The 23,484-nt window shown below is 35.1% G+C and overlaps 1 protein-coding gene across 2 annotated transcripts; it reads right to left on the minus strand.

Moving 5' to 3' along the window:
• Positions 1-1,881: 1,881 nt before the first annotated feature.
• Positions 1,882-10,229, minus strand: tgoln2 (trans-golgi network protein 2). Of its 2 annotated transcripts, none has more exons than XM_051902306.1 (4): positions 10,063-10,229; positions 8,640-9,526; positions 8,450-8,533; positions 1,882-3,391 (listed from the first exon to the last, which is right to left on the minus strand). In XM_051902306.1, exons 1-4 carry the CDS (start codon positions 10,109-10,111, stop codon positions 3,389-3,391), a joined length of 1,023 nt encoding a protein of 340 aa, XP_051758266.1. In that variant the 5' UTR covers positions 10,112-10,229; the 3' UTR covers positions 1,882-3,388. The 2 variants fall into 2 exon arrangements, with proteins under 2 accessions (XP_051758266.1, XP_051758265.1); XM_051902305.1 differs by lacking the exon at positions 1,882-3,391 and adding an exon at positions 5,800-5,892.
• Positions 10,230-23,484: the final 13,255 nt, after the last annotated feature.

Genomic DNA, 23,484 nt, shown 5'->3' on the forward strand with positions numbered 1-23,484 from the left:
AACACAAAAAATGGCCTTCTCAGCTGCCATAGTTGCAACTCTCGTGTCATCAGAACAGGGTGTTCAACGCACCACCGTTTCCGTTTAAAAAACGTTTTGCAACGTTTTGTCAGGGCTGAACGCAGCCCTGGTCTCATTGCATCAGCTTGTCAGAGAAAGTGTTAACAGTATGAACTGACGGCATACCTGTGGACTTTTAAGTCACATAGTTCACATTGTTATAGGTGTTTTATTCTATTTTCTAAACGTTAGTGTGAAGAAGAAAAAATAAAAAAGCTTATGCGTGGGACATCAGTTATGCTCATCTTTGCTCGCTTCTTTTAAGTTATCTTAAATAAAACAGCTAATACAAAAGACCTAAACCGGAAGCGATCTGATCTGTTTTACAGAAAACGGAAGTTAGATTGCCCATAACCCCTATGAGCTTGTAATCAGCTTAAGAAGTGGGAAGTAGGACATTTCCGATATAGCACATGAAAATCATTCTTGTAGTTCCAACACAAATGGATTAAGCAATTTCATTTAAGTGGATTGAACACAATAAAATTAAGTTAGGACAAAATGTATAGCAATTGGGTTGGTTTAGCTCATTTTAAACAAGTAATTTGAACAAGCAGCAAACTTTTTTTTTTTCAGTGTAGTTTTTTTATTATTTAAAGCTGCAGTCCGTTAGTTTTCCCTCTTTGTCGCCATCTCTGTTTGAAACCTGCAATTGCAGTTATTTGCAGAATTATCATCTTTACGTGGGTTGTGCATCGGCACGACGACTCAGTGCGGATGAATCTAATGTTTTGAGGAGTAGGCTGTCAGTCACCGCACCGGTGTGGATACTGTACTTCAGAATCACAGATTGTAGTCTTGAAGTATGACCAAAATAAGAAGTTTCACTGGAAAATGTCATCTGAACAAGTAAGTAACATGTCTGACACTTTTGTTCTGACCAACTGAGGGAAAACAGTAAATCGCGCTGCCAATGGTGATTAAATCTAATGATCGCTTAGCTCAGATCAAATCAAACCGTGCAAATTATTATTATTATTATACTTTGTTCTCAAATTGTTAATGTTAACAACATCAGCATTGCGTGACTATGGCCCGGTTTCACAGACAGGGCTTAGACTAAGCCAGGATTAGGCCTTAGTTCAATTAGGACATTTAAGTAGCTTTTATATACGTACCCTAGAAAAAAACATTACTGGTGTGCATCTTAAGACAAAACAATGACACTGACATACTTTAAGATGTGTCAGTACAAGTTTCTTTCAGTTAAAACAGCTCAAACATGCATTTTAGTCTAGGACTAGCTTAAGCCTTGTCTGTGAAACCGGGGGTATGTGTATTTAGTGTGTATTAGCGTTATCTGTAGATTTCAATTTCTGTACAGTCTAATCTCTAATGTTAATTTGTCATACCATACAATCCACCGAAAAAAGGCTATAAATGATCCGTCACCTGCAGCATCCATTCCTCACATGATATAGCCTACTAGCTGGGACTCCTCCTAAACAGACGTGACGTAATGATGCGCAGATGAACGGTGGCATGCTCGAATTTCCGCTGTGAATCGGGCTAAGGTAAGGAGATAGTTTTGAACACTGGCTGGTTATGTACATGCTCAAAAATGGATTTTGTATAATTTTAACCAAAAAAAGTTAAAGACAGCAGCTTTAAGTTTTATTCAACTTAAACTAAGAGAAAATGAGAAATGTTGCCTTGGAAACTAGCTGAAATATAATAAGTTAGTTTTTTAGATGGTATTTTATTTCAGTTAATGTTTATTTTATTATGAACATTACCTATTTAAGTAATGAATTTTTTTTTTTATAGTTTTAGGTTTAGTTAACAATAATAACCCTGATTCAGGTGACAAAAATAGACGAGTCAGAGGAAAAAAATCAAACCTTTATTTGTTCTGTTTTCTTTTCAGTGTAGAAAGAGTATCACTGTGGTAAAAGATAGACCACAGTAAACAGGTAAGTTAAACCCCGTCATATTTTGTTACCCATGTAATAATTCAAAATAGGTTCTTTATTTCAAGAAAAATGGTTGTGCAAAGCCACTTTTTACACATCAAATCACAGGCTCAACAGAGAGTACAGCGGGGACCACGGTAGGCACAACCAGAGTGAGATAGCTTATAACACGGCTCCCAATAAAATATCCATTTCCCATCTTTAGGATCAAGGGGTGTATGAGTATCTTTCCTTTTGTTGCTCATCTCTGGGCAATGTCTGGATTTGGCACAGGAATCTCACTTCATGAATCAAGCATGGGTAATCATACTACTGCACACCAAAAAATATCTTTAAATTAATCATTGACTGTTGAAAAAACAATAAAACAATAATAAAGTGGTTTCGTCATCAGCTAAACAGTGGATTTACTCCAGAACAGGATGGCTTGTTTGAACATCAAAGCTTTTTGATGAATGAAAAGTGCATCTTGTCAGAATCAGGACTGTAGTGTTTTTCTTTCTCTAAGAAAGGGCTGTTTTGAGAGTTTTTGGACCATGGTGTTACATTATAAAGGTATAATTTATGGCTTTATTTTGCTTTAAAACTTAATATATAATTGTACTTTTTTTGTAAAGAAAATGTAACTTTTTAACGTAAAATATAAATACACTTATTTCTGACACATAAACACAAAATATATATTTTTTGTTGTGGGACCAGTGAAACGGGCAAGTATGAATTTGAACTGAATGGCCAGCAGAAAATATCCTTATTGTTGAGCCCTGCGAAGATGATTTAGCATTCCTAGTCTGTACAATATCTGTAACGTAGGAGCATGTCAAAAACTCACTCCTTTATTCTATACAGACAGAAAGTGCAATTCACATTCCCAATAAATGTGATCAGCTTCATGAACTCGCACAGCACATCTCAGAGCAATTCTGACTCAAAAATCAATCATTCCCAGTTTCCCATAAAACATCAACAGCCAACATATACTTTCAAAAATATAAATATCGTTTCCTTCTGTATTACACAATTCGCCCAGCAATAAATTGAGAAAAGAAAAAAAACAAACAAGGAAACTCTACCAACAAGGCTCGGTAATTAAATAGAAAGAGAGGCCACAGACTGAACCAACATTTACAGAATGTACCGATTTAGGGAACATAATTTATGTAGTTAATTAACACTAAAAGACGAAAGATCATGACCCCAGTAATCTTACATCTACGAGAGACTGTTTTCAACATACCTGACATGCTATGAACGGATGAGGACACGTCATTAATGTCATTTTAGATGAGTCAGTGACGATTGCTGTACAGTATTTATGAGTGTTAATATTCGCCGCATTATGAATAATTCAAGTTTCAAGATCACAGTTTAGATATTTCGGTTCATCCACTGCTGACTCATCTGACTGGGTCTTCTCACTGGAAAACAACACAAAAGACACAAAACTATTTATTTTCAATGGAAGAAAATTGACAAATTCCACAAAAAAATTGTACATAACGTGACATTTGCAACATTATTAGACAGTTTTATTTGATTAACTTTGATCAGTTACATAAGCAAAATCAGACTGTTGTTCTTATTATTTCATTTAAACCATATAATATGTTGCAGCTCTTAATTAGGTTACATTATACTTTTTATTTACTTGCCACAGCCGAGTTAAACTTGCATTCGGGTTAAATGACAAACAAGAGCATCCATGATAAAGATAAGGAAAATCATTTTAAAATCTACTTTAAAACACATTCTCACTTTACGTGATTTTTTAAACATGTTAAATTCTCTAAAATTCCACATTTGAAAATGTCTTGATGTGTAACCATGTAATGACATATTTTCCTTGAACACCTTGAATAGATTTGAGAATATATTAAAGTTTTTAAACATATTTTTCAAAATAAACATTTTTACAAATATTATTAAGTTTTGGGAAGTTGCACCACATGACATTTTTACAGAAACTTGTTTTCGCCATGAAATTAATAAAAAAGGTAATTGCTACTTTTTTTATTTCACAATTCGTACTTTTTTCTCAGAATTTTGAGATGTAAACTCACAACTGATCAGAACGGTGAGTTTATATCTCAGAATTACGAGATATAAATCCGCAATTGACTTGTCATTTTTAATTCTGTGGCAGAAATAAGCTTCCACACATTTTACTACCTGAACTAACCTTGACTTGTCATAAAAAGGTCAAATTGTCTGATATTTTAAGGGGGCATTTACACGACAACAGCGTTTTGGGCGCCTGAAAACGCAAACTTTTGAAAACTGGTTTCAAAGTGCAAATTTTTGAAAACGACACCGTTAACATCTCCGTGTAAACAGCAAAAACGTGAATTTGTGTTTCTTTACAATGTGACATCGCCAACTACTGGCCTGACATGAATAATAACATAGTTTTTAATCATTTTAGTGGATCTGTGCGAACGGGGATCGTTTTGCAAAAGGCACAAAGGAAAAACTTTTCCGTTTTTAGTACATAATTGTCGTGTAAATGTATCCTAAGAGACTCTTTGACCTTGACACACACAGAGCCATTGAAAAACAGAGTTGCGACATGCTTTGATCTCACCGCCACACAGTCACATGGTTTATGGAGCTCTCAATAGTTCCAAACAACTCCGCACTGTCAATCAGTTTGAAGGTGTTTCAGCAGGACAGACAGCAGCTTCACTATATTTGCAGCAATTTCTGGTAAATTATGCATAACATGCATTGATTGACATTTACAGTAGCATTTTATTCTGGGGAGTGATTAAGAGACAATATTAGGCTAATATGTTTTCTGGTCACACTTTAGCTAAGGGTCCTAACACTAACGCTAACTATTAACTACAACTTTTGCCTCAGTAAACTCCTAATTACTGCTTATTAATAGTTAGTAAGGTAGTTGTTGAGTTCAGGTATTGAGTAGGATTAAGGGATGTAGAATATGATCATGCAGAATAAGGCATTAATATGTGATTTATAAGTACTAATAAACAGCCAATATTCTAGTAATATTCATGCTAATAAACAACTAGTTAATAGTGAGAATTGGACCCTAAACTAAAGTGTTACAGTTTTTCTTGAGTTTAACCCTCAGGTATTCCTTACTTGGGTCACACTCATACTTGCTCGGCGGTCAAAAGTGACCGAACATCTTAAGTGTAACTTTTTATCAACTAAATAAATCTACTACATTTTAGTTCAATAATATTTATTTAATATTTTGAGGAGATCTTTTTGGTACAAAATAATATTTGTACAATAATTATGATCCATTAATGACCATTTTTCTAATATGTTTATTATTTATATTACAATTAGTGTAGTAGGCCTATTTAAGATTAGAGTAAAAATTAGAGTAAAGGTTCAATTCAATTCGGCTAATCAGAGACATCTGGTGGCTGGAAAAAATAATAATCATATGTACTGCCATGCTAGATGCCGATGTGGCTCCCCAGGTGAAAAAAAAAAAAGTATATTTCTTAAAGTACTTAAAGTGCTCTATTTTCGCACACTACTTTTGTACCTAATATACTAAAAATTCTTCTTTAGTACTTCTTAAGATAATCTTAAGAACATCTAAGTGTACTCAACTGTGCTATTCTGAGACACCATGAAATATGAACTAAAATGTGCTTTTAATATACTATCTCTGTATTTAAAAAATGTATTTAGATACCACTTGTAGTACATTTCATTTAATTATTCACATCGTAATGTTATTTTATGATAGTCACATAAGCATAAACAATATTAATGAATGCAAGCAAATACCGAATTTAACCCAAGAAAGAAGTTTAAAACACTGTTAAAAAACAAGGTAACCAACTGCATTCAACAAAACTCTTTATTATGTAATATATCCAGTGAAGGGTTAGATAAGATGTTTTTCCTTGTTCTTCATAGAAACTCATTCGACCTCCTACAGGGAGAAAAAGATTGCAGAAAGACTAAAACTGTTAAAAATATGACAACTAGCATCTGGTTAGGGTAGCTATTGAAGTGTTGCTGATCTAGCAATAAACATTAACTATAATGCGCTACATAAAATACCGCACGACTAGATTCCTGAGAGGTCAACTAATGCGTTAAAATGTCAAATGTCACTCACCAGCAAGATGCTTGAGAAACTGAAATGAATGCGGTTCAATGCCGGAGATATTCATTGTTTGGAACTATTGGTTGCCTCATGAGACGCGTTACTTCCGCATTCCTCAATTCCTATGGAAGTCTATGGGAGCGTCGCAACTCTGTTTTTCAACGGCTCTGGACATATAGTGAGGTTTCTCTCTATGATATCATTTCCTGTTTTGTTTCTGCACATTTCTGCATGTTGGTCACACAACGTTTATTTTATTATTATGATACTGGACAGTTGTATCACACTGGAATTTGTGACTTTATCAAAAAAACAAAACAAAAAAAAAAGACGTTTAAAGGCACACTATGTAAGTTTTCGCCACCAGAGGTCGCATTTTCAAAACTATAACGAAGGCGAAGCTTGATGACGCTATGTAAATTTGAACGAACCCACGGTATTTGCAAGTAATGGCTGAATATTTTTGTGCAACACATACTGCATTTAATTTCACAGCCATAGACGTGTTCACCAGACTTGATAAAAAGTGTTACTGAAGTACAAACAGTGCAATATAACTGTATGTGTAATTTCATCAGCATAACCCACGCAGAATTATGTACAATTTATGCATTATCAGCTGTCACATCATATCTGTATCTTGCATTGTTTATATGTGCTATTATTGACATTCATATCTATTCAAATCATCTGAACATGACTATTACTTGTACAATAAACAATATATATTTGCTTAGCTGTCTATTAAAACATGCAAGAGCGGGGAGTCTGTCAAGTCCAAATTTGTCACAAAGCTCTCTCAATCTCGAAAACGCCACGCCAATATTGATCCTTGCTTTATGACACAACAGCTGTGTGCTGTATAACCAACACTTTCACATTTTGTCCATGTGAGTTGCATTTGTTTCTACAGGCGGAAACAGAGGATAGCGCGGATATTATGTCATTGATAGGCGACAATGACAAGGGACGAGCCATTATCTCAAACTGAAATTTCTCTGGATTAACAAATCCTTGGGAAATTTAAGTACACAGCTGAATGAAATATATCACACTGTGCAAGTGGTTTTTGGATATTTTATTACAAAAATCCAGACCTGCAAACTCACAAGAGGTAAAAAAGGTAACGAACTAAATAGGGTCTGGGGCATCCTCCCCCATGAGAACGTTTTTGTGTTTTTAACATGTAAACGAAGCATTCTGGTGCACTTTGACAAGAAAATAAATGCTTCAAGTAAAAAAAAAAAAAAAAATGTATTGACCTAGGGCTGGGCATTGACACAAATTTCAACATTGGATTTGATTTTGATTCAGGAGCTTTCGATTTGATTAATGTTACCTTCGATTCAATATTGATTAATTTGGGGCCTATCAGGTACAGTACATGACAAATTTCCTCAAAGAAAAAATATCTCTCAACTAATGCTGTAAACTATACAGGGAACCAAAGCTGGTACATCATTATATTATTAAAAGTTATAATTAATTGATTTCTAAGCTGCTTACATATAAATTACCCATAAAAAAAGTTTTTATAATAACGTTATAATACATTTTTAATGACAAAATTATGTTTCTACTCGTTTTTTAGGCTATATAAACATTTAAATGGTGGCTGTCATAAAACAAATTCAATATTGAAGCACGTTAAGTACAAATACAATGAATATGCAGTAGCCTATATATCAAAATGCTCCTCTATAAGTTCATTTTTGTAGCTGACTAACGAGTTTTTGGACATTGAACGGCTTTTCTGAGGTAAATGTGACGGTAAATGTGACATTTTTACTGTTTTATTGACGTCTTTCCGCGGTTGAAACACTCATTGATTGATTACATGAGACATGATACGGATTTCGTAAAGCTGTACTGTATCTTTAAATATACCTTCAGAGGTTCATTCATGTTTATTTCATGTTGTAACTAGTAAAGCGGAAGAGATGGTCGGTTCACGTGCGTTCTGCTTGAACTGAGGCGTTGTCACGCGTCACAGAGCGCCAGGAAGATCGCGACAGCTCGAGAGACATGACGTCTATGGTCTCACTCCAGTCTACGGGAAAGCAGCCCATTTTCAATTCTTGTGAGGTTATTATTGTCCTTGCAATTTCACCCTGACACCCCCCCACCGCCCAACCGAAAAAAAAAAACCCTCTTCAGATCTACACGATTCACATAAATGACATACTTTGATTCAAAACAGCAAATTTGCAGGTATGAAAATCTTACATATTGCGCCTTTAATTGATAAACATATGTAGAAACGTGTTTTCCAATCATCGCATGTATGAAATAGTTTTTTAATGACTCTTCTTACATATTTTTGAATAAACTAAAAGACAGAAGCGTTAACTCTCTGTGTGTCGCTACTTTCGCTACTTACATGCTGGTCGAGTTTTTGGTAATCTGATGTTTTGGGTCTCCGTGAGCCTCTTGATCTCCGGCCCTCGACGACAAAAGCAATAATCTGTAGGAGAGGGTGAAAGGAATAATAGTCATTTATTTGACATCTTTAAAATGCAGCAGTACAAACTAAAAAAACATCTCTCCAGGATGGAAGGAGGCGAACTAACCTTCCGCTTGTTGTGACTGGCAATATACAGCACTGCCACCAGAATGACGGCACACACCAGATAGGCGAAGAAGTGGCTGCTCTCTGCGCTCTCCTCGAACTGATGATTGTCATTTGCTTTTCTGATACCATCCAGGTTTTCGGTCTTGTGGCCAATACCATCAGTGCCATCTGTATTTTCAACTAGTTCTGGTTCTTCATTTTGCTCCTCTTCACTGTCTGTAGGGGTCTCGAATTCAGACTGGTTCTCATCATCCTCGTCAACATCACCAATTTCGGCATTTTGGTCAGCTGTGGTCAGCTTCTTTTCTTCACCATTTGATTCATCTCCTTCTTCACTAGTTTCTTTATCAGGGGCAGGTGTGTTCTGCTTCCCTTCATCTATTTTAGGATCATTTGATTCGTCTTTATGCCCTTTAGTAGCTTTAGAGTTTGCTTGTTCAACAGCAGTTTCACCATCTCCTTCAGGTTCAGATGTTTTTTCTTGCCTGGCTGCTTCATCTTGCTCAGGTGTGGTGTGCTCCTCTTTAACACTTTCACCTTCTTTTGAAGCATTTCCTTCAGCTCTAGCCGTTTCTGTGGGTTTGTTTTCTCCCGCTGGTTTATTAGGGTCAGGTGGGGTTTGCTTCTCTTCAACTGAATCATCTTCAGGAGTTTTAGGGACAGTTACCTGATTAGATGAGGTCTTCTCTTCTTTCTTTGTGTTTTTATCCTCTGCACTCACTGAATAAGCTTCGCCTGGTTGTCCACTTGAAGATGTTTTAGGTGCTTCATTATCATCATCAGAGCCATTATTTTTAAGGATTTCCTTTGATGTTTGTGGCAAGTTATCACTTTTTGTCACACCCGGAGCGCCATTACTTAAATCTGGCACTGGACTGGTGCAAACTGAAAAATACCACAAGAGAGAGAATCACAAAAAAAATCTTAAGTTTAAGCCTATAGTATCAACAAAACAATGAATGAGGGAATACCTTTTAGATGAATGCTACTTGTACTATTGTAAAATAATGCCAATTAACTGAAGCTGTACTGAAGGCCCAACACATAACTAAGACACTTCATGTGGGTTTTTCCTTTAATTTGCCACCCGTCTGTCATTTTAAACTTATTTACTAAGAAATATCGGATGACTTTCAACAGGCAATACGTGTAAACAATGGCCTCAAACAGGAAGACACTGAATTTCAGAAGCAGGAATGTGGTTGATCCAGTCACACTCTTCACCACTTTTGCTTCAAATCTTGCTGTCAGGATTTGCAAAAGTGGAAAGAAATGTCGCACTGTAGATGGCTAATGATTAGCTAACATGTAAAGCAACCGAAATGGTTGACAAGTAAACACGTCACGAGCTTTATCAATCTGCCAATCCCACAAACATAATCTGACTAGCAGTGTAACTAGAGAGGAATACACTAACTTACCCTGAGACAAGCAGAGGACAACGAAACACAGCGTTATTAAGCGCATCATGGCTTGATTCTGTGATACAATAATTCAGTGACACGAGACTGACAGCCAACGCGATTCCGGTACAGCGCAGCGACTTCCGTGTTTACACAAAGAGCGTGAGATATAAAATGCGGACTGGATTCTGGTGACAGATCTATCTGTCGATGTCTTTTAAAATGCGATTTAATCAACGCTGCAGTTTTTTCACATTTCATACTTAAATGTTTGTTTTACATATGTTTGTCATACATACTTACATGTTTGGTTTCTAAATGCGCACCTAAGTAAAGAAAATTAAATTTACACAAAGAGCGCCATGGTAAGATATAAAATGTGGGCTGGACATCAGTGACGGATCTAGTTGTCATTCAGCATTGAGTTGCTGAATGAATAGAGAATTCCTTTTATAAAATGCGATTTAATTCAACGCTGCAGGTCTGTATATGTGCAGTTTTTACATTTCTAAATCATTTAATGTTTACATGTTTGATTTCTAATTATGTACCTAATTAATAATAATGTCATAAATATAGAAAACGCCTTTATATTTGATAGATCATTTTATGGGCCATAGTGGAAAAAAACAACACTTTATTTCCTAGAAAACTCTAATTTACTCTGAAATATAAACCTAAATTGCAATATTTATAAATAATAATAAAAAAGCACATAACAAAGTTACTAAAAATTAAACTAAAATTAACGAAAAATATAAAAATAAAAGCTAATTCAAAATATTAATAAAACTAAAATAAAAACTAAAATAACACTGATATAAGGTTATGACTGTCTTTCTCTAGCAGTGTTGGTCATGTTAATCTCCATCAAAAAACCATATTATATTATATTATATTATATTATTACATTAACTACATTAAATTATATCATTATCTCTGTCATCCATACTATAATTACAATAACAAAATTACAATATATATATATATTAAAATTGTAACAAGCACAATAAAACCCTGACTTACATTCAAACATTTTTATAAAGTATTCAGAAAATAATATGAGTGATGGACATTTTGTGATAGCCTAATTGTTTTGACTGTGATGTTCTGAACATGTCGAATTAGTTGAGGAACACGTCTATTATGATAGAATAAATATGCTTAAATAGCGAAAAAACTGAATGACTATTAATGTAATGATTATAATTATTATTTATGTTTTGTTGCAAACATTATTCTGGCCGAATCAAATTCCTTTATGTCTGCTGAACTGCAATTTTAAAGTTTACGGAGTAGCTAGAAAGCACAGACTGTTTTGTTTGTTCTGTTGTGTTCCCACTATTGACACAGCAAATGTTTAGACAAGTGTCAAACAGACAAGTGTGATTTCTGTCAGGTGATGGGTTTAAAAGGTTTAAGACTATACTTGAATGCACTAAAAAATACTTAAATACAAGCAAGTAAGTACATTTGTAGTACATTCTTATTTTTTGTGCTAAATAAAATTGTAAAAGTTATACACTAATTAAAAGTATATTTCTACTTCAGTAGTATTTCAGTGCACTTAAAGTAACACTTAAATTGATTTTTAGCGCGTTGAAATAAAGTATACTACCGCAAAAATATACAGAGGAGTTTTATTAGTGTATTTCTTAAAAGTGAGCTTTCAATGCTTTAAAAATTTGTTCAATCTTAGTAGACTTTTATATAGTAATCCTAAGATTAAAGTAAATTAATTTTATTAAAAATATAGTACTAATGTATAAGTACATTTTCCCAACTGTGGTACTTAAGTACACTTAATATAAATGCACTAATTAGCACTAACTCTTAAATTGATTTTAAGTGTAATCAGATAAAGTAAACAAAATATACATAAGTGTTTTAAGTGCATTACTTAAAAGTGTGCTGTGAATGTGTGTTAGTGGATTTTTATATATACTGTCACTAAGTTCTATTTTAATGGATTTTAATGAAAAATAAAACTTGCAGACTAAATGTGTACAAAAATTTACAATTTAACAGTAAGTAGACTTTTAGTACTTAAAATGCTATATTTTATATATTTTATTATGGGGAAAAAAGTGCTACTAATGACATAGTAATAGTGTACTTGATTGTACTTGTCACAGTTCGCGGGTTCACTGGTTCACTTGTTGCTGCTGATGAGCTGATCAGCGTCAGCTGGGGCTCATCAGCTCCGCTATTTAATGTCTGTGCATTTTGCCCTGTGTTGTCAGATCGTTGGTGTGTTCGTGCAGTGTTAAGGCCGGAACACACCAAGCCGATGCCGACGAACTAGTGGCGACGAAAGCAGACTGCGGGGTTGGCTCACGTCGCCAGCGTCTGTGTCCAAAGTTGCCCTGACACACCAAACCGACGCTCGACACCCGACGGCCAAGTAGCACGTCCGTTCTGCGCCTGCGCAAGATGAAATGCCTTTCCGTACCAGCACGATCAGATGGCCCGACGAGCGCCGACGCCGATTCAACATTTCGAATCGGCCGGAAAAAAAACGGCGTGGACCAACTTCAGCCGACGGTGCAGAACACACTGAGAAAACTTAGTCGGCCGACGAACAAAAACTGCCCGACTGCCGACCGTCAGCTTGGTGTGTTCCGGCCTTTAGTCCTGGCTCTCGTTCCTGTTCCCCGTCGAGGCATTACCTGTTGGACTCTTGTCAGAGGACCCTACTTTGCCATCCATTTGCTATCTTTCCTGCTGCTATTTTTCTTAATAAACTGATATTTGCTGTATTCGCTATTGAATCCTCATTTCATGTGACAGTACTATTTAAAAACACATTTAAAGGGTTAGTTCACCCAAAAATGAAAATTCTGTCATTAATTACTCACCCTCATGTCGTTCTACAGCCGTAAGACCTTCATTAATCTTCAGAACACAAATTAAGATATTTTTGATGAAATCTGATGGCTCAGTGAGGCCTCCATTGACAGCAAGATAATTAACACTTTCAATGCCCAGAAAGCTACTAAAGATGTATTTAAAACAGTTCATGTGACTACGGTGGTTCAACCTTAATGTTATGAAGTGACGAGAATACTTTTTGTGCACCAAAATACAAAATAACGACTTTATTCAACAATATATAGTGATGGGTGATTTCAAAACACTGCTTCATGACCCGATTCGTGGGACCCGATAAGATTTCTTGCTGCGCGGGATTAAATTTTGAATGAAAGGCGAATTGCGGTCGGTAACTTGAGTGTACTTTAGGCGGGAGCGGGCGGTCTTACAATAACCCGGTCGCTCCCGAGATGCTTTGACATCAGCGCATCTGTGCTTGAACTTGAAGTGAACAAAACTTTCTGCAGCGGTGGCGTTCACACAGTCACCAGTTCCCTGTCCTGAGAAACCTGACAAGATATGTTCTTTCCATTAGAGGTCTGCGCGAGTGCTCCTTCAGAGAACATTCAACCTTTGTGATCGGATTTTGGAGGAGAGACGTTCTGAAATGGACATCAGTCAGCGTCATTCTGTTCTTGCGTGGATGTTAAAAAATATTTCATTTTGCAGTATAGCTAGTAAGCCAACAGTTTTCGTTTATGTAATTTTGGCATAGCCTATAGTTTTGAGGGACATGTTGTAGGCTATTTAATTTAGCCTATTTTTCTCTGTGATATTTAGCCTATTATTCTTTGTGACATTTTTTCTCTGACATTTTTTAGGGCGTTGACAGCATCATAGACAAATAACAAATACAAATTTTGTATATGCAACATTTTATATTTGTTATCCCCAATCACTCTCTTTCTTTAGGGGAAAATTAAACGCGAGATTCTGGAAACGATCTTTAGCGGGACCCGTCGGGTCGGGAAAAAATCACTATATGCGGATAGCGGGTGAACACAGAGTGAATTTTAGGCGGGAGCGGGTGCGTGCGGAATAGAACCATTGAGGGAGTGGCCGGGAGCGGGACGAATAAAACAGTCCCGCGCAGACCTCTACCTCGTTTACTGAAATCATGTGACTTTCATGCTCCAAACCACTGATTCGAAACAAAAGATTATATTGTTGAATAAAGTCGTTATTTAGTTTTTTTTGGCGCACAAAAAGTATTTTTGTCACTTCTTAACATTAAGGAGTAACATTCGTCTTTAGTATCTTTCTGGGCATGTGAAAGTGTTAATTATCTTGCTGTCAATGCAGGCCTCACTGAGCCATCAGATTTCATCAAAAATATCTTAAATTGTGTTCTGAAGATGAACGACGGTCTTACGGGTGTGGAATGACATGAGGGTGAGTAATTAATGACAGAATTTTCATTTTTGGGTGAACTAACCCTTTAATCATGTAGTTAAGTATATCATATAAAGGGAATATTAACATAGTTACAATACATTTGAAATGAATTACTTAATGTATAAAAATATGTGGGCAATACATTATAAATACATTTTGTATATATTAATCATGTATTATTCTTATATTTTAAATAATTCATAAGTGTATTTTCTATGTCTGATGAGTATATTTAAAAGTGTATGAAAGATGGGTTCAAGTGTACTACAAGTGGTAACTTAATGCATTTTTTTAATACAGAGTATGTTAAAAGCACGTTTTAGTTCATATTCATGGTGTCTCAAAGTAGCACAGTTGAGTACACTTAGATGTTCTTAAGATTGTCTTAAGAAGTACTAAAGAAGAATTTTAGTATACTAGTGCGTGAAAATAGAGCACTTCAAGTACATTATGGAAGTGTACTGAAATAAAGTGTATTTTACTGCACTTTTTTTTCATCTGGGATAAAATGCATCAAATTATTTTGCATAATGGCTAAATTATCTACATTATTTTTTAGATTTTAGATATTTTTTAGATTCAATATCAGTTTTACATATACAATTCTTTTATTCATAACTGTATCCTAAATGTTTCGACAATGTGGAAAAACACCTTTTATCAATAACTTTCAACCAGGTATAATGTTTGTATTGTGTTGTTTTGTATTGTTGCATTTGTATTGTATTGTTGTATCAGATTTTAATTATATTGTACAGCACTTTGAGTCAGCCATGGGTTGTGTTGAAAGTGCTTTATTAAAAAAATGTACTTGTTGATAAATGAAAGGTACAAGTCTGGCCTGTAGAGGGCGTTGTAAGACCAGAGATTTATCAAAAGCCTTTGGTTCACTGGACTATTCTGACTGAATTACACCACCAATTCTGCTCTTCTTCCTCTCTCTCTCTCTCTCTCTCTCTCTCTCAAAAATAAGACCCTTTCAATTAGTCTGTGCTGAACTTCAAATGCTTCAAGAAATGCGAGTGTGATCTGTCAGTTCATTTGAATTAATCATCTCACTCATGAACACAATGTTGGAGGCTAAGAGTGAAATGTTTTTAAAACTGATTGAACTTCAGCTCAAACTCCAGCATGCATTGATAGTGCTCTCTGGAGACAGAACCAGCTCCTCCTACAGGAGAACAGAACAGACTCTGAATCGAGAATGAGCCAGACTCGGTCGAAACACAACGCCAATCTCTGAAATATGGCTTGAACGTGTTTCTGACAGAAGAAGAGCGAATGTGAGAACGCAAGCAGTCCAGCAGATTTATAATGCTTTCTAGTGTCTCTTTCACAGCAGATGTCCTCTTTAATTTTAATAACAAAACTGAACGCTTTATGTTTCTCCAAGTCTCGTGTCTGGGTTCTTAAAGGAATAGATCAACCAAAATGAATCTTCTCTCATCATTTACTAACCCTCAAGTCGTCCCAATCTCTCTGCCTTCTGTGGAACACTAAAATTTTGCAGATTTTTCATGTTGCTTTTGTTATAAGGGAAAGCGCAGCGTTCACATTCTGCCTGATTTTTGCTTTTGTGTTCTGAAGAAAGTCACATGGGTTTGGAACAACAAATGACCTCTTTTTGTCTTTTTTTGGGGGGGGGGAAAACCACCACATAAAAACTCCTTTGTTATTCTCTTCCCCGTTCAGACCATGTGCGTGAGATTATCTTTTCCAATGTAAATATGTTCAACAGCAAAACCACTGGCCTAATCTTTATCTTGTATGACCTTAACGACTGCCATGAATAATTTGTTACAGCAACCATAGATCTTGCACAACATGCAAATCATGTTAATGTTAATCAATGTTTTACTCCTCAGCCGGAGACAAAACCCCTGCAGCCTCAAATACTCCTAATTATAGTCCTGACATTTAGTACGGAAAACGATCCCTCTTATTCTTCATCTGCGTTTCCTTCTTTAAGGTCAAATGGTCGTAAATAAAACATTAAGAGAGGCAGTCTTGGGCGCATGGCCAGGTGATACCTGTCTCCACGAGGAGCTGCCAACTGAGACACGGCCAAATTCAATGAGACTGTTGATCAAACAATCAATGCATCTGGTCACTGTAACTGTCCATCACAACATACTGCATCACAGTACCTACAGATGCAACAAAGGGTTTTAATGCCAAGGACACCCATATCTGAAGTCTCCTCTTATGAGAGACACCCTTCCAAAATTATGAAGGCAGCTCTATAATTTTATTTATAAAACCCTGTTTATACTGTAAGAGAATTTTTTTTAAATTAATATTATTATTACACATGTAAATATTATTTTTATTAGAATATATTATCATTCATATTTGACGAAGTTGTTATAAATTATGAAAATAATTTTGAGAAACCCTTGTTATTAGCGACACCGCTGGCCGTTAAGTGAACTGCAGCCAACAACTTACTGCTCGTGCTCGCACTCGTGTACACGTAACGCACAAGAGACTGAACGTGATTCAAGGCCAAGGCAAAGTCCTCTTTTTGGCTTGAGTAAAAAGAAGATGGAAATACCATTGCAGCGATATACTGTTAATGAACATCCTGACGCCGTCCACACTGCTGAGAGCGTCGTTTAGATGAATAATGTAAATATGTGCTACACACTTTCCTCTCGATAACAAAATAAACACAACAAAAATGACAGCGGTGTGAAAACAGCAGTTCAAAAAAGCATCTGATGATAACGATGTGGATATGTTTGCACCAGCTCTGCACCGGCACCATGTCGACAGATGAGGTAATTAAAATTACACTGTTATGATAGTTTGATGATACAATATTATATCTTACTGTGAGACTATAGCTTGAATTACTCCATTTTCTTTGTATGACACATTGACATTACAGTACAGAGTGGCTCTTTCGGCATTATCATGAACATTGTAAGCTTTCATTTTATGTGTCATTGAACGGAAGAGCGTCTCTCGGGAGCGCGCGTAACCGTCACTTTTGATTTTCCCGGCAAAAACGTCCCGTCCCGATTTCCTCACATAAAAATCAATCTGCAGGCTTTCATAGGAAGTCGGGGAAGGTTTCGTTTTTTAGGTTTTTGATACAAGCTGTTCATACATTGGCAATAAAAAAGAGATAGCATGAACATTCTTACATATAGCATCTTTATTGTTAAATATATAAACCTGAAGAGAATTTCTAATTCAGTTAATTTGTTTTTTAAAGCACTTTTCACTGATATTGTTCCAAAACAGCGTTATAAAATTATTGCATTGCATTTTACAGGCCTTGACAGGCCTAAAAATACATTTTGGTAAAATATTTTTCTTTTCTTACCACTTTGTGGGCCCCTGGACTCTAGTGTGAAAACCTCTTATAGAATTGATATTTGCATGATATATTTATAACCATACAAAAAATGCTGGGTTAAAAACAACCCAAGTTGGGTTGAAAATGGACAAACCCAGCGACTGGGTTGTTTTAACTCAGCGGTTGGGTTAAATGTTTGTCCAACGTGCTGGGAAGTTTTATTTAACTCAACTATTGTTTAAAAATTACTATATGGCTGGCTGAAAATGAACCCAAAATGGATTGGAAATTAAAAATCAGACATAATTATTACAGGCAACAATAATAATCAAAAGGTGAACATTTATTAATAAGCAATTTAACAAATGTTTATTGTTTAATTATTATTCATTAAACTTATTAATACATGTTCAAACATTAATACATTTAATTTCCAACATATTTTGGGTTCATTTTAAGCAAGCAATACAGTAATTCTTAATCAATAGTTGAGTTAAATAAAACTACCCAGCAGGTTGAGCAAACATTTAACACAACTGCTGAGTTAAAACAACCCAATCGCTGGGTTTGTCTATTTTCAACCCAACTTGGGTTATTTTTAACCCAGCATTTTTTAGAGTGTATATTTCAAATACACTACCAGTCAAATGTTTAAACTCTTAACTGAATCATGAGCTTAAACACTTTTGATATTTTAGGGTTCTGTTTAAATGCATGCAATGTAATCTATGCTATTATTTGTATTACTATTATTATTTTTTAAATGAGTGAGTTTAAGTAGTTAATAAAGGAAATGCAGCCAACAAGTGTGCATGCATTTACTCCTTAAATAATATTTCGAAGATATAAACTGCTTATGAACCCGACATTGCTGTGAACCGTTTCTATATGAATTGACAAGATCCAGCATTCAGTCCTGAAATAGAGTCAAGTTTTCAGCCTCACTTCATAGAAAATTATTGATGAAGCCATGAAAGGCTACAAACTCCCCCTCACACTGAACCTGAAGTCTTATTCAGCCTTCAGTTCCTGTCATGACACAATACAGCAAGTTTCATCAATCGCAAGTCAATGACTCTAGCGCAGATTCTTACGTCTGCATCAACCACATATGAATCGACCGTTCAGTTAATCAGAAAATGGAAACGCCGCTGTTCCTCCTCTTTTAGAGACTGACAATCAGGCCGACGGTCTATTAATTTGGCATTGCACTCCAGACCTCCTCAAGCTGATTTATGTGTTCTTTTGTCTTAATATTGATTGTCGGAGTAGAGGAATGTAAACACAATGTCAAGTGATTCAGACACATCAAAGGCCGAACCTGGCATGAATTCAGGATCAAAGCCGAGCCCACGGCAGAAGCTTGGCCAGGGGCCAGTGCGCTCTAATGAGCTGAATTAACATGTATTAATTCTGACCTTGTGAGGAGCAGACAGATGTCTCTTATGAGAGAGAGAGAGTTCATCACACTTTGTTCAATGCACACATTTAAAGGAGAAGGTCTCCTGCTGCATCTGATTATTAAAGTCGCAATCCTCCAAATGAAAGAGATCCCAGTGAGAACAGATTAATGTTAGACAATGTGTCATTTTTGTAATAAACAACAACAAAAATAGTGTAATCTTTACCAAAAAACATTGGCAATAGAAGGGTTAAATAAATGAAAATATTTGAATTATTATATGGCATTTAAGAGTGTTATTTCATATAACAGCACTTATATTACAGCAAAAATCAAACAAGAAAGCCATGTTGTGTTTGCAAGGTACTCTAATGTGCAAAAGTTTAAGGTCAGTACTGTTTTTAACATTGATAATAATCATAAATGTTTCTTGAGCATCAAATCATCATATTAGAATGATTTCTGAAGGATCATGTGACACTGAAGACTGGAGTAATGATGCTGAAAATTCAGCTTTGATCACAGGAATAAATTACATTTTAACATATATTCACACAGAAAACAGTTATTTGACATTGTAATAATATTTCACAATATTACAAATAAATGCAGCCTTGGCGAGCAGAAGAGACTTCTTTCAAAAACATTTTAAAAATCTTACCGAAACATTTGAATGGTAAGTTCTCGTTATTAAATTATTTTTATGAACATATTATAATCTATATTAGTATTATCATATTTAGTATTGAATATCAGCACAGCTCTGATTACCTGTGGCCTCTTGCCTATATATATATATATATATATATATATATTATTGTATAAATCTATTTATATTATAATATAATTTTTTTATTTTGAATAAATAAAATTTGGGATTACATTTTCAAATATTTAGAAGTAAAATATTTTATTTCCTAATTAAAATTATATATATCTAATTATAATTATATATCATTTAAACATAATTTTATAAATATGTAATAAAAAAAAATCAAAATTGCGAGATGTAAAATCAGAATTATGAGAAATAAAGTCAAAATTGTGAGAAATAAACAGAATTCAGAGAAAAAAGTCAAAATTCCTAAATATTTAGAATTAAAGATATTTTTTATTTCATAATTAAATACATATTTAGGTTAATGACGTGACGGGTCTTTTTTTTTTTTTTTTTTGTCCAAAGGCCTTAATAATAATAAAAAACAAAGATATGACATCCAAAGTATGTAAGGTAACACAACTAGATCTCTTTTATTGAATCCAAAAGGTTTTAATTATATTTTGCTTCATATAAAGGTATTTTAAAGATTCTGAAGTGTCAAAAGGTCATTCGGTTTAACCGTCCAAAGGCCAACACAGCCATTTCATTTGTGATAAAAATATCTTAAAATGTAATAAATGTATATATTTTTTTATATATTAATTTTATAACATCATATATCAACATAGTGCAAAATGGTATTAAAATTATGTGTAGAAGTCGTTGCTTTATGAGAAAGAATGTCCAGAAAAATGAATTTCATTGATGTCATTCGGAGTAACCAATATAAAGGGACCATTTTGGATCAAGTCATGCGGTCAGTATCATGTGACAGGATGTGACATCATTCAGACACCTGCAAAGGACCACATGGTCATGAAGCAAAGTAACTAACTCTCTCGTAACTATTTGAAAAATTCATGTTTTCACTTGCTCATACGCATGTCCCGAAACATCAGGTCATTCGGTACAACCGCTATAAAACATGGAAAATGTTGTAATATTTTAAAAACTTGTACTAAATATAAAATGTTTAATTGTCCTTTTGCTAGCTAGCTAGATATCAGCCTGTTAGCATTGTTTGAAAATATCGTCATTTGGTATAACCAAAAGCGTCATTCGGTAAAACCGAAATTTTGGTGAAACCGAATGACTTTTTTGGTGACAAATTTTGCCCATCTTGTAAAAAATGAGAAAAGCAGTGTTAACTGATTATAAAAACCACATAATCTCATTGTTAACACTTAATAAAACTTCAAAATTAATTATTTCTCCATTATGTTTTTTTTTTACACTTTTAAAAACCTTATTCGTCAATGACCCATAGATTTAATTATAATCATATATAACTTTAATAGAAATTTAAAATTAAATAAAGAAATATTATCTTATATTTACATATATGCTATTTACAATGACAATAATATATGAAATATTACATTTAAATAATAAAACCACAAATTACTATAAAATATATAAGAAAAAAATACCATTACTGCTTAAAATACTACCAAGCCGTATTCAACATAGCAGATATTTTATAATAAAATGGCTGCCAATGCAATGAAGTGCAACACAATTAAATAATGTCTGAACTCATCAGGTAAACACAAAATTGTGCTGCGCCTGCAACTCCAGCCGAGTTAACAAGCACTTTTCCAAGAATTGACTTGGAGAAAACAAGCTTGGGAGAATAATCACAGATATCTTTCTGCAGCCAATCTCTCTAACAGGCCAGTCATATTAAAGTCACTCAGCCCGGCTCGTGTGGGTCGCGTAGTGTGTGTGTGTGTGTGTGTGACGGTGGGCGTATGGAGAATAGGCCAGCGCATCAGAGTCCTAGCCTTAAGGAGCCAGGCTTTCTCTGTTGTCTGACAACTCATTACCTTTAATTTGGTTGATGGGTCTAGAGCTAAGGGTACACAGAGACACGGGGCCCCAGAGAGCATTGCAGGGCCCGAGATGATGCAAGCCATATTTCTCGCTTCTCTAATGACTGCAGAGCAAAATAAAATATAGGCTTTTGTGTGCATGTGTGTGCGTGTGACTGACAGGTCTGTACCTCACCTGAGGGCAGAGAGGGAAATGAGCACTCAACGTGTGTCAACCTGTCTGTCTGCATGCACACACGCACACACGCGCACGCGGTGTGTCATCTGACAGAGAGGCCAGAGCAACAGTGTGCTGTTAAACCGCTCATAGTTGAGTCATATGGGAACCAACACACACTGTAAGACATCATTAAGCAATTAGTGATAATGATGCGTTGGATTTCCTCATACTTGACTTGATTGGCTGTTGCTGGCGGTGTGAAGCGCGTCGTTTAGCTTCCTCTCTGAGCTGGCCTGAGTCTTGTTATGGCACATTAATATTATTCCAGTGTACACACGCTCGTGATAGGCGGCTCAGTATTTTAGTGCGGTGGTTGTGCACAAATGAGCATCAGCGGGGCTAATTTTGTCCCGTTTGAGACTGATGCTGAGATATGGAAGCTTGTTTTCACCACAGAATACAAAAACTAAAACAATTCTGAGCTTTTTTTTCCCTTCACAATTCTGAGAAAAAAAGTCATAAAAAAAGAATTGTGAGATATAAACTTAGAACTCATGATTCTGAGACGAAAAGAATTGCAAGATGTTAACTTGGATCTGTAGGTTATAAACTCACGATTCTAAGTCCAAACTGAGATATAAACACAATTGTGAGAAACAAAGTCAGAATTATATAAAATAAAAAGTTGCAATTACGTTTTTATTTTTTATTCCGTAAAAAAAAAGAAAAAAAGAACAAAACAGAATTGAAAGATGGAAATTTAGAATTCAGGGAAAAGTTAGAATTGTAAGAAGTAAACTCAGAATTATGAGAAAAAAGTTAAGATTGCGGGAAGTAAACTCAATTCTTTGCCAGATACAAACTTGCAATAAGTCAATAACTTGCGTTTTTTAAGATATAAACTCAGAGTTGCGAGATATAAATTTATAAGATTTATAAACACAATTTGAGAAGTCAAACTCGCAATTGCAAGAAAAAAGTCAGAATTCTGAGATAAAAAGTTGCAATTACTGTTGCAATTACTTTTTTTATTTTTTATTCCATAAAAAAAAAAAAATCAGAATTGTGAGATGCAAACTCAGAATTATGAGAAACAAGTTAAAATTGCGAGATGTAAACTCAGAATTACAAGTGTCTAACATGGAATTGCGAGATATAAACGTGCAATTGTGAGGGAAAAAAAGTCCGAATTGTGAGATTCAGAATTGTGAATCGAGTCAATTACCTTTTCTGTTTCTTTATTCCATGGCAGAAACAAGCTTCCATTCTGAGGCGTCGCGTTTGTTGAAATGCACATTTTATGAGCAGGATTCTTTAGACTTGAAGGTTTAAATGCAGTCAGCATGCAAACACGCATGCATCATGGTGCTCTGATGAACACAGATTAATATTTCATAAATAAAGTGATAAATTATGTTTTGCGTGGCTTTATTAAATTGAGGTTAAACCACTGGAGTCACATGGATTACTTTAATGATGTCTTTACTACCTATCTGGGGCTTGAAAGTGGTAGTTGCGTTGCTGTCAATGGAGGGACAGAAAGCTCTCAGATTTCATAAAAATATCTTAATTTGTGTTCTGAAGTTGAACGAAGGTCTTACGGGTGTGGAACGACATGAGGGTGAGTAATAAATGACAGAAATTTCATTTTGGGGT

Source organism: Ctenopharyngodon idella, chromosome 8 (genome assembly GCF_019924925.1).
Source record: "Ctenopharyngodon idella isolate HZGC_01 chromosome 8, HZGC01, whole genome shotgun sequence".
NCBI classification, from domain to species: domain Eukaryota; kingdom Metazoa; phylum Chordata; class Actinopteri; order Cypriniformes; family Xenocyprididae; genus Ctenopharyngodon; species Ctenopharyngodon idella.

What these genes read in the sequence shown, in the direction of transcription:
- tgoln2 (XM_051902305.1), bottom strand. Translation starts at nt 10,111, where the DNA reads ATGATGCGCTTAATAACGCTGTGTTTCGTTGTCCTCTGCTTGTCTCAG. An exon ending in TGTCCTCTGCTTGTCTCAGG is followed by an intron (nt 9,527 to 10,062) that starts GTAAGTTAGTGT and finishes GGTATTTTTCAG; the next exon opens with TTTGCACCAGTCCAGTGCCA. An exon ending in CCAGTCACAACAAGCGGAAG is followed by an intron (nt 8,534 to 8,639) that starts GTTAGTTCGCCT and finishes CCTCTCCTACAG; the next exon opens with ATTATTGCTTTTGTCGTCGA.